Source organism: Anopheles merus, chromosome 2L (genome assembly GCF_017562075.2).
Source record: "Anopheles merus strain MAF chromosome 2L, AmerM5.1, whole genome shotgun sequence".
NCBI lineage: Eukaryota > Metazoa > Arthropoda > Insecta > Diptera > Culicidae > Anopheles > Anopheles merus.
In genome coordinates this window covers 32,572,128-32,586,075 of record NC_054083.1, presented here as the reverse complement: position 1 = coordinate 32,586,075, position 13,948 = coordinate 32,572,128, and the positions used below count along the sequence as shown (strand labels likewise).

At 43.1% G+C, this 13,948-nt stretch overlaps 1 protein-coding gene across 1 annotated transcript in view; it reads left to right on the top strand.

Moving 5' to 3' along the window:
- LOC121592192 (semaphorin-2A-like) overlaps nt 1–13,948 on the top strand; it is an 88,108-nt gene that overhangs the window by 71,138 nt on the left and 3,022 nt on the right. The window contains exons 4-10 of the mRNA XM_041913577.1: nt 1,530–1,598; nt 8,286–8,393; nt 9,545–9,682; nt 9,861–9,993; nt 11,909–12,265; nt 12,342–12,570; nt 12,646–12,982. Of these exons, the coding sequence (XP_041769511.1) occupies nt 1,530–1,598; nt 8,286–8,393; nt 9,545–9,682; nt 9,861–9,993; nt 11,909–12,265; nt 12,342–12,570; nt 12,646–12,982 (1,371 nt within the window). The remainder of the gene's footprint in view (nt 1–1,529; nt 1,599–8,285; nt 8,394–9,544; nt 9,683–9,860; nt 9,994–11,908; nt 12,266–12,341; nt 12,571–12,645; nt 12,983–13,948) is intronic.

The window sequence follows — 13,948 nt, the reverse complement described above, 5'->3', positions numbered from 1 at the left end:
AAGCCGGTTGCGGCTCCGGCAACATAACGTTCGGTGAGGCGCTTTGCCAGCCACGGCTTTAAACGAGAGTAAAAATCAAAGCAACAATTTCCGCAGCGCGAAAGCTCCCACCCCTCCCATTTGCACCCAGATGCACAGATTCCTAGCGACAGGCGGAGAAAGGTCAAGCAAAAGGTGACGCAAGGCAGGGCGTTCTAATTGTGTCATTAGAAACTGGAATTATTGTACCTTGTGCTCCCCTTTTTACTATGTGTTTTTTTTTTCGACACTCCAACACAGAGCCAAAAGCTCATTGGGTTTTGTTTAATCATTTTATGAAATTAGCTTCTAAACATTGGATGCTTATTTGCTGGCGGGTTTGTTTTTCTTTTTTGTAACAGTGACCAAAAAACCTTTATTCCCCGGAGTAGGATCAATTGAAGCTTATGAAACGTCGCTCGGATTGGGTGCTTGTCCCCGATTCCGTCCCGCTCTTAGTTCCCGCTCCCCATAACGCAACCCATTATCACAATGCGATTTTAGTTAGTTACTGGGATTCTTTCCTCTCGGTCGAAATCAGATTCTGTGGCACTTTTGTGTCAGAATTCATAATCGGATTGTGTGCCAAATTGTTGGGAGGCACAATGGCAGAAGGCTTTTGTGGGTTGCGCCGGGGAAGGAGAGGTATGAAATTAGCTTTGTTCACAAATTGAAATCGGCTGTGCGTTGGTTTTCGATGGACCGGACTGGACTGAGTATATGGGGGCAGTTTTGGTTTCCGGGGCTTAAGCATTAGTCTGCTAGAAACGTAATTATTGGACACTGTTATAATTTTCCTTCTTTAGTACACTAAATCGATTGTATTATTATGTTTAAAGAAAATCATTCCATGCGATCTCTTTGTTTGGTACAGTAGAGCTTTATTATGGACAGAAAAAGCCTGGAGCTTCTGGTCTATATTTTGATCACGATGGTCTATATCACTATTGATTGAAAGTGACCACACCTTGAAACAGTCCTACACGATGCGGAAAGTCGGATCGAAAATCCCATTTCATGCATTTCAAATAAAGCTTTTAGATGCGTTGCACTACCAGCAGCTCTTGCAATGTTTATTTATAGGATTCGCATGTATAATGCCAATTTAGGTAATTTGCAGATTCGAAAAGCTATCTTTCTCTAACAAAATGCAGCAATTTGATTCAAAACTAGAGGCGTTTTATACAGCAAAACAGACATCAAAAGGTAATAATTCTTCGGAAAAATTATAAAATATAAGCTTCAAACAAATTTACTTCTAGAAGGTTGCGAAACCAAATGTTGATAATTCTTTATTAAATTGAATTAAAAATCCTTTGTGTGGAAAAAGACCATCGCCAATGTAATAGTAAACTTTTTTAAATGATTTATTCAATCTCAAAAGGTTACTTCATACCACTTGACTACATTATTGCTAATTAAAAACAAAGCATCATAATACTAGCTATATGGCATTATGTGTCATATTCGACAGATGTATTTCATTTCATTGTTTTTTTTTTCATTTACAGAAAGATTCCATGCTGCTTGACCCAACTGGAGCGGACATCCGGAACTGTGTGTCCCGTGGCAAGAGTGAGGTAAGTTTTTTTTTTCCTTCTGAAATGTGTATCCTGGAAAAACGCCAACGTCTGAACAAAACCAGACAATGAAAGACAACATGCGTTTCGACAAAGCAACATTTTGCTGCACCGACTAATTGCATCACGTTCCAAAGGGACTGCATAATTTCCTACCATCCACGTGTGTGTAAGGTTTAGGAACCGGTCACCGCCACGACGGTCTCTTCCAACATCTGGTAAATGTACGATCAGTGCAGCACGTTTCATCGTTACGATCGCACCTGCAGCTGGAACGTAGCGACGACACACTGTGTCATCGCGGAATAGTTCATTGCACTTTCGCAATAGGTCGCCCTGTCGCACTTTCCCATTGAAGCTATGCCATTGAACTGGAGCCTACAAAAAAGAATGCATCCTCTCGAAAACATTCCCTCTGGTTTTGAGGTTTCTGTTTATGACAATATGAGTTGCGTGGGCATCGGTGCTTGTGTCCTCGCAAGGGCACTGCTAGCACCGTATTGGCAACTGATGACGAATAGCAGCCGGCCACCACCGATTGATGATGATGATGATGGCGCTAACCGGTGCCCGTGTATCACCGAAGGGGTTTTAATGCGTTTTGCATTTCGTATCGCGTAAAACGTTCGACGGCTCGATGGATTCACCATTTGGGTGGGTGATACTTGCGCAGCGAGTGTGCTTCGTTCGATGCCCCAAGACCCAGCCCGTTGGGTTTGGAAAGCGTTTGGATTGTAAATGACATTCGGTGTGGTACAGTGCTTGAGGTAGCCAACAATTGTAGCACGCAGCAGCAAGCCCTTTTTGATGGGACTTTCTTTGTCACGTAATGTTTTATGGTATGTGACGGAGTGTGCTTTTAAGTCAGCCGAATGGCCACTATACGAAATTATGATTCTAGAGGATTTTTAAGAAACAAGGGAATAATAATCGAATAAATTGGATAAAAAAAACAATTTGAAAACTACTTGGTAACCTAACCTTTAACCAAAGCAATCAATAAGAAGGCTCTTTTATTACATAGCTTCAAATAAAAACACACAAAAATAGAATCTTAACAAAACTGCTAGCATTTAGACCACTTCCATCAGCGCCATTCGTCCATGGTGCAAATGGCTGCTCGTACCGCTGCTCATACGAAGGCACTCGGGCGGGACACCTTTACGTGTGCATTAAAGGTAGCCAAAAATGTTAATACCATCTGCGTGTGCACACGTGCGCAAACGGAGGGGGTCCGTTTTGGCGTCCGTGTTATCCCACCCCAGCCGTCAACCGTCCTAGCAGATGTCCGGCTACATCCTTAAAATCCGATTGCTCCTAAAATACGCTCACAGTCCCGATGACGTATGCAGATCGTTACAACGCGTCCTTCTCTACAAACAATTCTCCCTCCTGCCCAGTATGCCCAGCCCCAATGGCGATTGCGTTCGGGCAAAGTGTGTAGCACTTTGCACGGTCTCGGATCCACCAACGCGAGCCCTCGGACGTACACGAGCACGAGTGGGCTTGGCAATGGGCCAGCAGCATCCCAAGCGTTACTGCCACTTCGTATCCCCTCCCCCCATTTGCTCACGGTAAGCAATTCGAGCTTCGAAATTATTCACGTTTTATTTTAAATGCATCACGTACAATGTTGCAACTGTTTCATGCTTGATAGCTCTCTGCCCGGTACCAGCCAGAGAGTGTGGGTCTTAAGGTTCGTTCGATGATGGCATGGATCGCCAGTAAGAACTTTGGGAAAGCAGTTTGAGTAGCGGGTCACCCATTAAGCCTGGAATGTTTCTGCACGAATTGCTCATACGCACACGCAGAGCTGGAGCCCAGATCGGCTAACAACAGAGCATCCATGTCCGGATTCGGTGTAGGCATCGGCTGGTTTGCTTTTTTCCCACTGGGACACGTCGCCGAGCTTACGAGGAAGCTATACAGAGAGAGAGAGAGAGCTTTGTAGACGTGCCCGTTGGCTTAACAGCAGGGCCGAAGGAAGGAGGCTTTCAAGTCTCTGCTATACAATGCATCATCACTAAGTGACGTGTGTTCGACAGCTTATGGTCAGCGTTTTATGAGACTTTTCCACAGCGTAACGTTTTTGTTGCGTTTGCATGATTGATATGCGTATATTGCTTTCAATGGTTCATTACGCTTTCAATGGACAGATGCATTGTGGTACGCATTTATTTCACTTGAATGACACTGAAATGTACCAGTGACTTCCATTTTATGAGGTTGCAAATTGTAGATCAACAAAAATCAGCCATCAAAGTAGTTTTGGACAAGCTTTCACATGTGGTTTTCACTGGAAAACATTGTTCGTTTACAAAAATAATGCAAAAAGTGGATAATACAACCATATTATAGCATGAAGAGATTTGTTAATATTTTTGTCAATACAAGATATTCGATGAAATTTTGTTCATTTTGCATGGATTTAACGACGACTATTAAAACGACTCTCTGATTCTATTTCGACATAAAAAAAAAGAGAATCGTTACATGGTGACATGGATGTGGAAAATGCTCATACATTGAGGATGAATTTTCAGCAGCTTTAATACATTTAAAACACCCCAGTGCTGCTAGATATACCTTTTTGCTTCCAAGAAACAATTCAATTCCTCTATCTGCCCAATACGAGACCATATTTTATCCACCCCAAAAATGCTTAAACACTCCGCACACCGTACCTGTGGCACCTTCTACGGTATTATTACATTTGCTTCAATAATCCATTCCGGTACAGCATCGCGCTTGTGTTCGTACCAGTTGGGCAAAGGCAAAACAAAATCGAAGCACTTGAAACGCCGTTCCATAATTCATACCGCCGTGGTGTGCGATCGTAAAAATTTATGATTGGTCAAATAAAAAAAAAAAAACAATCACTCTACAGAGGCACAATACAAAAAAAATGTCCACCCACAAAGAGAGGCAATGCATCCAAACGGATAAATATAGCGTTCTCTACGCTCCCCCTCCCCCTAGCTCCCCGAACGAGCCTGTATCGATTGCACCAAAAGACGATGACAGTAGCGCCGAAAAAGTGGCTACGCCCCCGGTAGCGTCTTCGGAGCGCCTTCGATCGAATAAATTTAAAGTAGAGATGAAATCAAAATTTTATTTTCCATCCCTTTTTACCGCTGGCGTACTATTATTTCCACTGCTGGTACGTTGGTACGTAATAAATCTGTTTTATCGTTCCGTCCATTTTCGATTACATTTTTTTTAACCATTTTGTTGCTGCTCTTGATATGGTTCTCACCCTCGCCCTATCGATGAACCATAAATCAACAATAATTGAAACAATACCATCACTTCGAACGCTTTGACTCCAACGAGCGAGAGTGTTTGTGGTGAGTGGTGTGTTGGAGCAACATTTTCAGATCAACGTCAAGCGCACGTTAATAAAACCGTCCTGCAAATAAAAGTATGCAATGAGCTTTTTATTATCATTTAAACCACTCAAACCCCGCACCAAAACCAGCATGATGGTACTGTGATTACGCTGCTTACCATTAATTAAAACAACCCGCACATTTTACCAAGCTTTTTTTCCAGTATCTGCGAATCTTGAAGAAAAGCAAAGAATGCTCCATCAAAAAGAACATTAGCTCCACTTCTTTTTTGCCAAGTTTTTGATGAAACGCTCTGCTTTGTCTACTTCAACTAAGGTAAAGGTGCTTTACATTGTCGTTTATCTTTACTGTTATGGTTGCGTACACACACCCACAGTGCATATCTTACCAGTGATCTTTTCTCCAAAATCCTTCAATTATCGCTCACCGTTAAACACGTGCAGACGAAGAATCGGTTACTGTTGTACCGCCGGGAAGTATTTTCCAAAACATGTTCAAACCTCTGCAACGCTGTTGATGATGGCTTTCAGGAGCCGTTATGGTGTTACCACGGACCCATCACGGAGGAAAAAAAAAAACAGCTTACCTTTCTACACCGACATGCCATCTTGAATTTGGCGGCTCTTGTGCTGTTCCATTCTCGCCATTATGGTGCACATCAGTCCCGTTTTGTGGTCTCTCTGTGGACGGCTGCTGCACAAAGGTGGGAAGTCCCTTGAACCCCAAACGCGCGCGCGTCCCGTTCTGATTCATCTTTGAGATGGTGTATTGTGAAGCGTTCTTTTAATTTCTCTATACGGTGCTGCCGCTCTGTAAACTTAACCAACCGTTTTAACCTCCGAAAGCATCATAATCTGGGAAAGCAAAAAAAAAAACACACACACACAGCTCCAGCTCGCACAGATGCGCTTGCTAAGGGTAATTATATTAAAATTAAATTACATGGAAATTAAACGCACAGCGCAGGAGGCGCAATGAACAGCACGAAAGGGCGAATGAAGGGTGTGGCCACGTGTCACACTAAGGTGCTGGCTTACCACTTCAGTGAAGAGGCTAAGATGGTGCAGCTAGAAGAAAAACAGCAACCCAGCTCGACGTTACATTACATACACTTCTTATGTCTCGCCGCGGCTAAGACGGTCTAGCCTTTTTGGGGGGTGGTGGAATGTACGTTAAAAAAAAGCAAGCTTGTTGTATCCCTATTGCTGGTCCTTTAAAGATTGTGCCTTTACAAGAGAAGCTTTACACAACACCAACAAAGAGCACCTTCACTGTGCATCTATTAACCGTGCGCTACAGGAGCATGGAAGCCTACCCAGGCCGAAAGCGAGGCCTCCCAATGGCAAGTGTGCAGCCAACGCGCAAAGTGTGGATGCAATTGCATTTTCAACCCCCCCGGGATGGTACTGGAGAGTTTAATTGCGGTGCTAATTCGTAAGCTAGACTCGTGGTAAAGGTGGTTGAAATAATCGCTCAATGGGTGACGAAGACGCTTGCAGAATGGGGTTAAAAAAAAACATAGATTTTGACTAAAATAAAGGTGCCTGTTAGTAAAACAGAAAAAACTCATGCAATACTGTTGTACTATGTAAGTGTTTCGTTATTTTAAAGTATGTTTTTAGGTTATATTTTAAAGCAAACAGTACAATGGGGTTAGTTGTTTTTTCAACTTCTTATTTGCAAGCAAGTAATTCGAACAAGGAGTTGTTGACTGAATACAAACATACTCATGTGCAACATTTTCGATGTTAGTTTAAACACCTTCGATTAGTCGATTTTAAATCAGGTTTTAAACTATTATCACTATGTTAGCTTCATGATGCTTCATTTGTTCTACTCGAGCTATTCAACATTTATTGCAAATATTCACTCTAAATATTTGATTGTATCAGATGCCTCCAAACATTCAATCAGTGCCTAAATTCTATCCATGTTTGGAAGTAACAACAAAAGAATGTGCTTATTTAATAGATTCAATAATTCAAAACCCACAGCAAATCAAATACATCAAAAAATGATAAACTTTATTCCTTCTCCTTCAATTACACAAAATACATACCCAGCATGAAAATGGAACAAAATATGGCGAAATATTCACTCAAATGAACTCAGCTCAAAACAAAGAACCTTACACTATTTACTGGTCAATGAAATAATTAATACCGAGGATCAAAATTTAAAACATAATTACAAATCGGTAATCAGTAGAAATTCCTCTTTTTGTGAAATTACTGAAACTCTAGAACACAAATTTAAAAACTGCAGAGAAATTGAAGATAACTGAAAAAAAGGTAAAAGAAGTTATTGAATCATACCACATACAACCTCTTGCATTTAACGAATTATCTAAACCAGTACCAAAACGCATAAACAAGAAAAATGGCAAAAAATCATGATTCTTTTCATAAACTACACAGAATTGGTAGAAAAAAATGAAATAAAACAAATAACGAATAAAAAAAACGAATAAGAACTACTTCTACATACTGTTACTACTACTTACTACCTCTACAGTATTACAGAAACTAATTCTTACATCCAACCACGTCCAACCATCTCAAACACGGTGCGTGTTGCACTTTTAAAGCTGCAAAAAGTACAGCAAACAAAACCCAAGAATTTCTAAAACTGTGCTAACCGAGCCAAGGAAGAGGAAGAATAAATGATTATTTGTGAGTAAACCACCACTTTAGTAGTACCCTCATCATTACAGCAGTCCGCCGCTAATGAGTCAGTACGAATTGCAAACGAAGCGTTCGGTGCAGCGGCCAGCACACATTCGCAGCATTTTTAAGCTTTTCATGCTTGAGACTGGCTCAATTCTTTCCCATCCCAACTTGCCACGGGTATAATTGATTTGACATTCAGACGAAATGGCGGCACCTTTCCGGTTCACATTTCGTGCAGCACTACCGTTTGCTGCACCTCTGCACACTCTGTCGCACTGTTGGCCCTTTTTGTTGCTTCCGATGCAACATCGCTTTCCAATAGTACACGCCTGGCAGCGGCTTGTTTTTTCTTAACCATTGCGGTATGATTTTCCATCACTATGGTTTTAATAAATTATATGGTTCTGTTAGTGGGGTAGAAGACTGCCGCAATAGTGCCATGCTTTCCAAGGAAAAGCGGAAATTATGATTGACGTGTGTGCTAGATTTTTTTTTTGTTTGTGGACGACTTTTGACTACAAATTTCGGTATAATTATCGATGGTGGCTGTAATTGGCCCTACTCAATTGAAGGGTTTGTGCGAATAGGGGTCAGTGCAATTTATTTCTCATTTCCAACCATTTCCTCATGCAGTAAGTCTTTCTGTGTATGTTTTTTTTTTTTTGCAGATGTTTGACTGTAAAAATCACATTCGAGTGATTCAGCCGATGGACAATGGAACACGACTTTACATCTGCGGCACAAACGCTCACAGCCCGAAGGATGTTGTGATATTCGTAAGTAAAATTTAATAAACTATTTTCTCCAATTTACTTGCAGTATGTGTCTATTTTGTTTAATTTTTATCAGCTTTAAAAACAAACTTTAACTCCATCTCAACGAGTTATTCTGTCTCAAAAGATAGCTAGAACCACCGCAGGGAAAGTAAATGAAGTGAAAAGGAGCCCAAAACTGTGCCAAAAAATCGAATCGTTTGAAACTAGGCAATAAATATTTAAATTTTGTACTCCATTTTCAACCACCCCACACTGCCTGCAACCCCTCCAAAGGGTGCCAAAATTCTGCTGGAGCCCGTACCTTTCCACTTGATTTCATCCAAAACCCATCTTACGGTGCGGGATTGCATGATTGCTGGTGTCAGTACCGAAGTTTTCTTTTTTTTTTTTCAATCGGTTCCCACGATCGGGCCACGATGTATAGTTTTCACTAGGCTCCTTTTATTTTCCCTCTTCCCGGGTTTCGAGCATCTTTTCGATTGCAGCGTAAAACTATTTCACCACTTGATGCTTGCCTCCTTTTTGCCCCGCTTGTGCTTGATGGAGTAAAACATAACAGCGTAAACGTACAGTTTTCCCCGTTCCCGGGAGTGCTCAAAAATCAATTACGTGATAATTCAAGCCGAAAAGGAAAGATAAGATACTGTAAGAGGGTACAGGAATGTTTGTTACGCTGGCAGCGGTTTGACACCCCAGTTGACGCAGCGATGTGATGAGGGACATTTTCCTACGCTTCATTATCATTTTCGACAGCTCCGAAGGTAGTAATGTGTGTGTGTGCTATGATTGTTTGTTTACCAAATGACACTGGGTCAGAGAAAAAGCTACGGAAATGGCTAAGTGAGGTTCAGTTTTATCGATTTTCAAACAATTTCTGATGATTATATTCTCAAAGCAATTGGCAACATTTGAACCGTTTGTAAAGAGAAGCATACAGAGAGTACAAAAAATGTTGATGTTCTTAATAAAATACTTAAAGTCTAGATGTTACCTATCTAGCATAGTTGTTAAAACTCAAAAAGGATTTTACTTTTTATTGTTTTAAACATCGCATTTCATTATCTTTGTTTCCTCAGCCATAATCATAGTAGCTTAACTGCTCACAACTACATAAACGCCTAACAAATAACCCCCCAATCTATCATCCTTAGCGTAATTTAACCCACTTGCCCCGTTCGGAGTATGTGCCCGGGGTCGGGCTCGGCGTCGCCAAGTGTCCCTACGATCCCATCGACAACTCGACCGCCATCTACGTGCACGAGGGCAATCCCGGCGGCCTGCCGGCACTGGTAAGTGCAGCTCAATTCCACCTGCAACAGCGGCGGCGACAGTGCCGACGCTCCACTGACAAACAAACAAGCGAGCCGGAACACAAAGCCCATCACCCTGCAGCACCAACGTAGATTCATTTGTTAATTTTTCCATGTTTGTTACCCCTTTTCGCTCGGCGCCACCACCCACCACCAGTACTCCGGTACGAATGCCGAGTTCACCAAGGCGGATACGGTCATATTCCGGGCGGATCTGTACGAGATGTCCTCCGGGAAGAAGATGTACAACTTCAAGCGTACGCTCAAGTACGACTCCAAGTGGTTGGATAGTGAGTATAATTTATTATGCTTAATTTCTTCTCCTGTCCCACTTTCCGATTTATCCCAAACAACCCCTATCCTTACCCCTTACAACAATCATCATTCTTTTCCAAATGTAATGGAATGTTTTAGAGCAGCCCTTCCGTGTACACTGGATACTCCGCTTTGCAGCCCAGCACCCCGACAGAACACCATCGTTGTGCTGCGTTTGGTCGGCTGACCACCACTGGCCATTTATCAATTTGCGCACTGGATTGTGACAGCGCTGCTTATTTGCTGCCACCACCTTGCATTACATGACCCAGCGCTACCACCGTTCGGTACTCCGGTTTTTGTGCCCAGCCGATCACTGCGAACGAGCCCCGTTTTTCATGCATGCCGTTCCGAGAACGAGAACAAGATGCAGTTGCCACTGCTGCTGCTGCTGATGCTGTTTGGTGTTGGCGGCAGCCAGCAAACCGCAAAGCACATAACATTTCAGCTAAACTTGCAACCACAAATCCCGTGCAACGGGATCCCTGTGCAGTGGGGCCGGGTTCGGTACGGTTGTTTCCGTGCTGGAAGCAAGTGTTTATCTCATTGAGGGTAATTAACTGCGATGAGTGAAGTGGACCGCGTTCGCGTAAGTTCGCTCAAGATCCGCTCACCGAAGCGCGAAGCCCGAACCCAATGTGGATGGATGCCCGAAATAATACCGAAATTTTGATATTTACATACGCGACCATAAACTATTGCTCCGACGTGAAACGTGAGTGAGTGCGTGAGCGCAGGAGGGAAACAATCAAAAAACCGCAAGCACATACGTACAGGATACGCAGGACACATAGCAACAAACAACAGCCAGCCTCACGCACGGCGGATAACGCGAGCAAACAACTCTCCCTAATTGACCAATAGGCGCTTCACGGAAGGTACCGAGGCCTGCTTCGGAACGATGATCTTAATCCGACCGATGCAAATCCACCCGCCCGTCCCTGTTCCCTCTGTCGGGGATGATTGGTTCGAGGATTTATGCACCGCTCGACCGGGAAACAATCTTGGAATCTATTTCGCATCGGAAACCAGCGGCTTGAGTGGATGACTTATGGGAGTTGCTGGTTTGTGGTGGGGCTTTGCTAAAATTACATCGCCAATCGTAATGGCGGTCACGGGGGAGAAGGCTTGTGATTAGCGATTATGGTGTGCTTATGGACGCCTTCTTGGGTGTTCTGTTGTTTAGATTTCAAGCAAGTTAGATTTGAAGGTTAAATTTATGTATTGTACCACATTTTTAATCGCAAAGTTGTTAAACTTATTTATTCTGTTTTTCCTATTTGTTTACGTAATTCATATACAAAACTGTTTCATCGCAGTAAAAGCAGTAGAAAGTAATGATGAATTATACCTTTGCAATGAGGGAAAAGCTTCCAGTCTGTAGGTTTAAAAAGATTATAATTTCTTCAAAGTACATTTTTCTTTTATTCGCTACATTATTTTTGCCTATTCAGCGCTCCTTAAGGAAGTGTGGTTTCAATCTACTACCACTCACTTCTTGATAAAAGAAAATAATGGCAAGAAAAAAGAACACGATACCACTCGATAGGCAACAGCTTCATTATACACCTTCTTTGCAGTGAAGATTAAGTGAGACGAGAGCCTCTGCCAGATAGACACGAACTGCTACCCAGAGCAACTGATCTAGATGCACTTTGCTCTCAAGAGAAATTAATCTTATTTGCTTTCTGACCAGATTAGAGACTGCAAGACTCAGAAAAAAAAATCATCATGAAAAGGCTTGCGTCTGCACATCAATACAATGTTTCTGCTCTTTGAGCATTATTTATTTAATTGGAACAATTCCTTCCATTCATTTAACAAAATAAAAAAAATCCTTTTCTGGTGCATGATTTGTTAATCTAGCTTCCCTTCTCATTTCCTTCACAGAGCCCAACTTTGTCGGTTCTTTCGACATCGGCGAGTACGTGTACTTTTTCTTCCGCGAAATAGCGGTCGAGTACATCAACTGTGGCAAGGCGGTGTACTCGCGGGTGGCACGCGTCTGCAAGAAGGACACCGGCGGCAAGAACATCCTCAACCAGAACTGGGCCACCTACCTAAAGGCACGGCTGAACTGCAGCATCTCGGGCGAGTTCCCGTTCTACTTCAACGAGATCCAGGACGTGTACCAGATGCCGACGGACAAGACCAAGTTCTATGCGACCTTTACGACCAGCACGAACGGGTTGGTCGGATCGGCGGTCTGCAGCTTTAGCTTGGGCGAAATCCATTCCGCTTTCGCTGGTAAGTGGAGCAGCAGCAGCAGCAGCCGCGACGATTCCACTAAACTAATTCGATGCATCGTTTCTGTATTGTGTAGGTAAATTCAAGGAGCAAGCGACATCCAACTCGGCCTGGTTGCCGGTGATGAGCTCCAAGATTCCCGAACCACGGCCCGGTACCTGTGTGGACGATACGACCACACTGCCCGATGCAGTGCTGAACTTTATCCGCTCCCATCCACTGATGGACCGGGCGGTCACCCATGATTATGGCAATCCGGTGTTCTACAAGCGAGACCTTATCCTTACCAAGCTTGTTGTTGACAAGTAAGCATCGTTCCCATTGCAAAACAGTTCCAAGAATTGCCCTTAATTGTAACACTCCCGCTTCGTTTCCCTTAGGATTACTATCGACATCCTGAACCAGGAATACCTGGTGTACTATTTGGCCACGAACGAGGGACGCATCTACAAGGTGGTACAGTACTTCCACGACGGTCAGTCACGGGCCAAGCTGTTGGACATCTTCGATGTGGCACCGAACGAACCGATCCAGGTGATGCGGCTTAGCCAGCGCTACAAATCGCTCTACATCGGTACCGATTCGCGCATCAAGCAGATCGATCTGGTGATGTGCAATCGGCGGTACGACAGCTGCTACCGGTGCGTGCAGGATCCGTACTGCGGCTGGGACCGGGACAGTGGAAGCTGCCGGCCGTATCAGCTGGGATTCCTACAGGTACGGAAATTAGGGTAAAGATTGTGTTTTTCAATGGTGTTTGTAGTGCAGATTGCATATTGTTGGGCGGTTTACAGTGAAAGAAATGGATGTGGCGCACTAGCGCCAACTACGTTTTGCGAGAACGGGTTTATTTTCATGTGTTTTTTATGACCATGTACCCCGGTGGCAATACTCAATTGGTACAAGGGTTAATTATTGGCTTTTACATGTAAATGCTAGCAAATTAAATGTTTCTTCGGCTCATGTTTGTACTTCATGGAAAATATGTTCATGCCTCAGGCTTCGTAAAATCATGCATGGAATGTTTTTGAGATAACAAGTATCAACAAAACGTTGCTATTTTACAATTTATTCGCTCACATTTGACCCAACGCCTAAAGTTAGACAATTTACGCGACAATTTCAACTGGTTTGACAATAAATCAAAAAAATTCCACACAAATAAAAGACCCAGGACAGTGAAAAACGCAGTGCTAAAGCATAAATTAATAACAGTTTATACAAAACAATCGCACAAAAAAAGAGCGCACACAAGAGTGATTAAACCACCATCGGGATAATGTCAAGCTTTCCCAAATCGATCGAAACTAAGCGTTTCCTTCATACCCACCCGGTGCCCCGGTAGCAGCAAAATCCGGTCCATTTTCATTCGATTCCATTAGTCAACCTATCAGCACTAACGGCAACAAAAAAAAACGGAATGGAAAATCTCCCGATTGCCCTACTGTCGGCGCCTAAAACTCATCGACACTCGCACACGTATTTATTAGTATCGATTTCAATTTTATTGCGCGCTTGGGGAACACGCGCGTGCTTTTCCACTGCTCCTACCGATAGTCCTTGGGCGAGGTGCAGGTGTAATGATTAGAATAATTACTCCCCCAAGGGGCCTTGCTTCTCCATCTCTCCCTGCTATCGCTCGATGCCATTAGCTCGATTTGAAATCCCTTTCGGAATTACTCA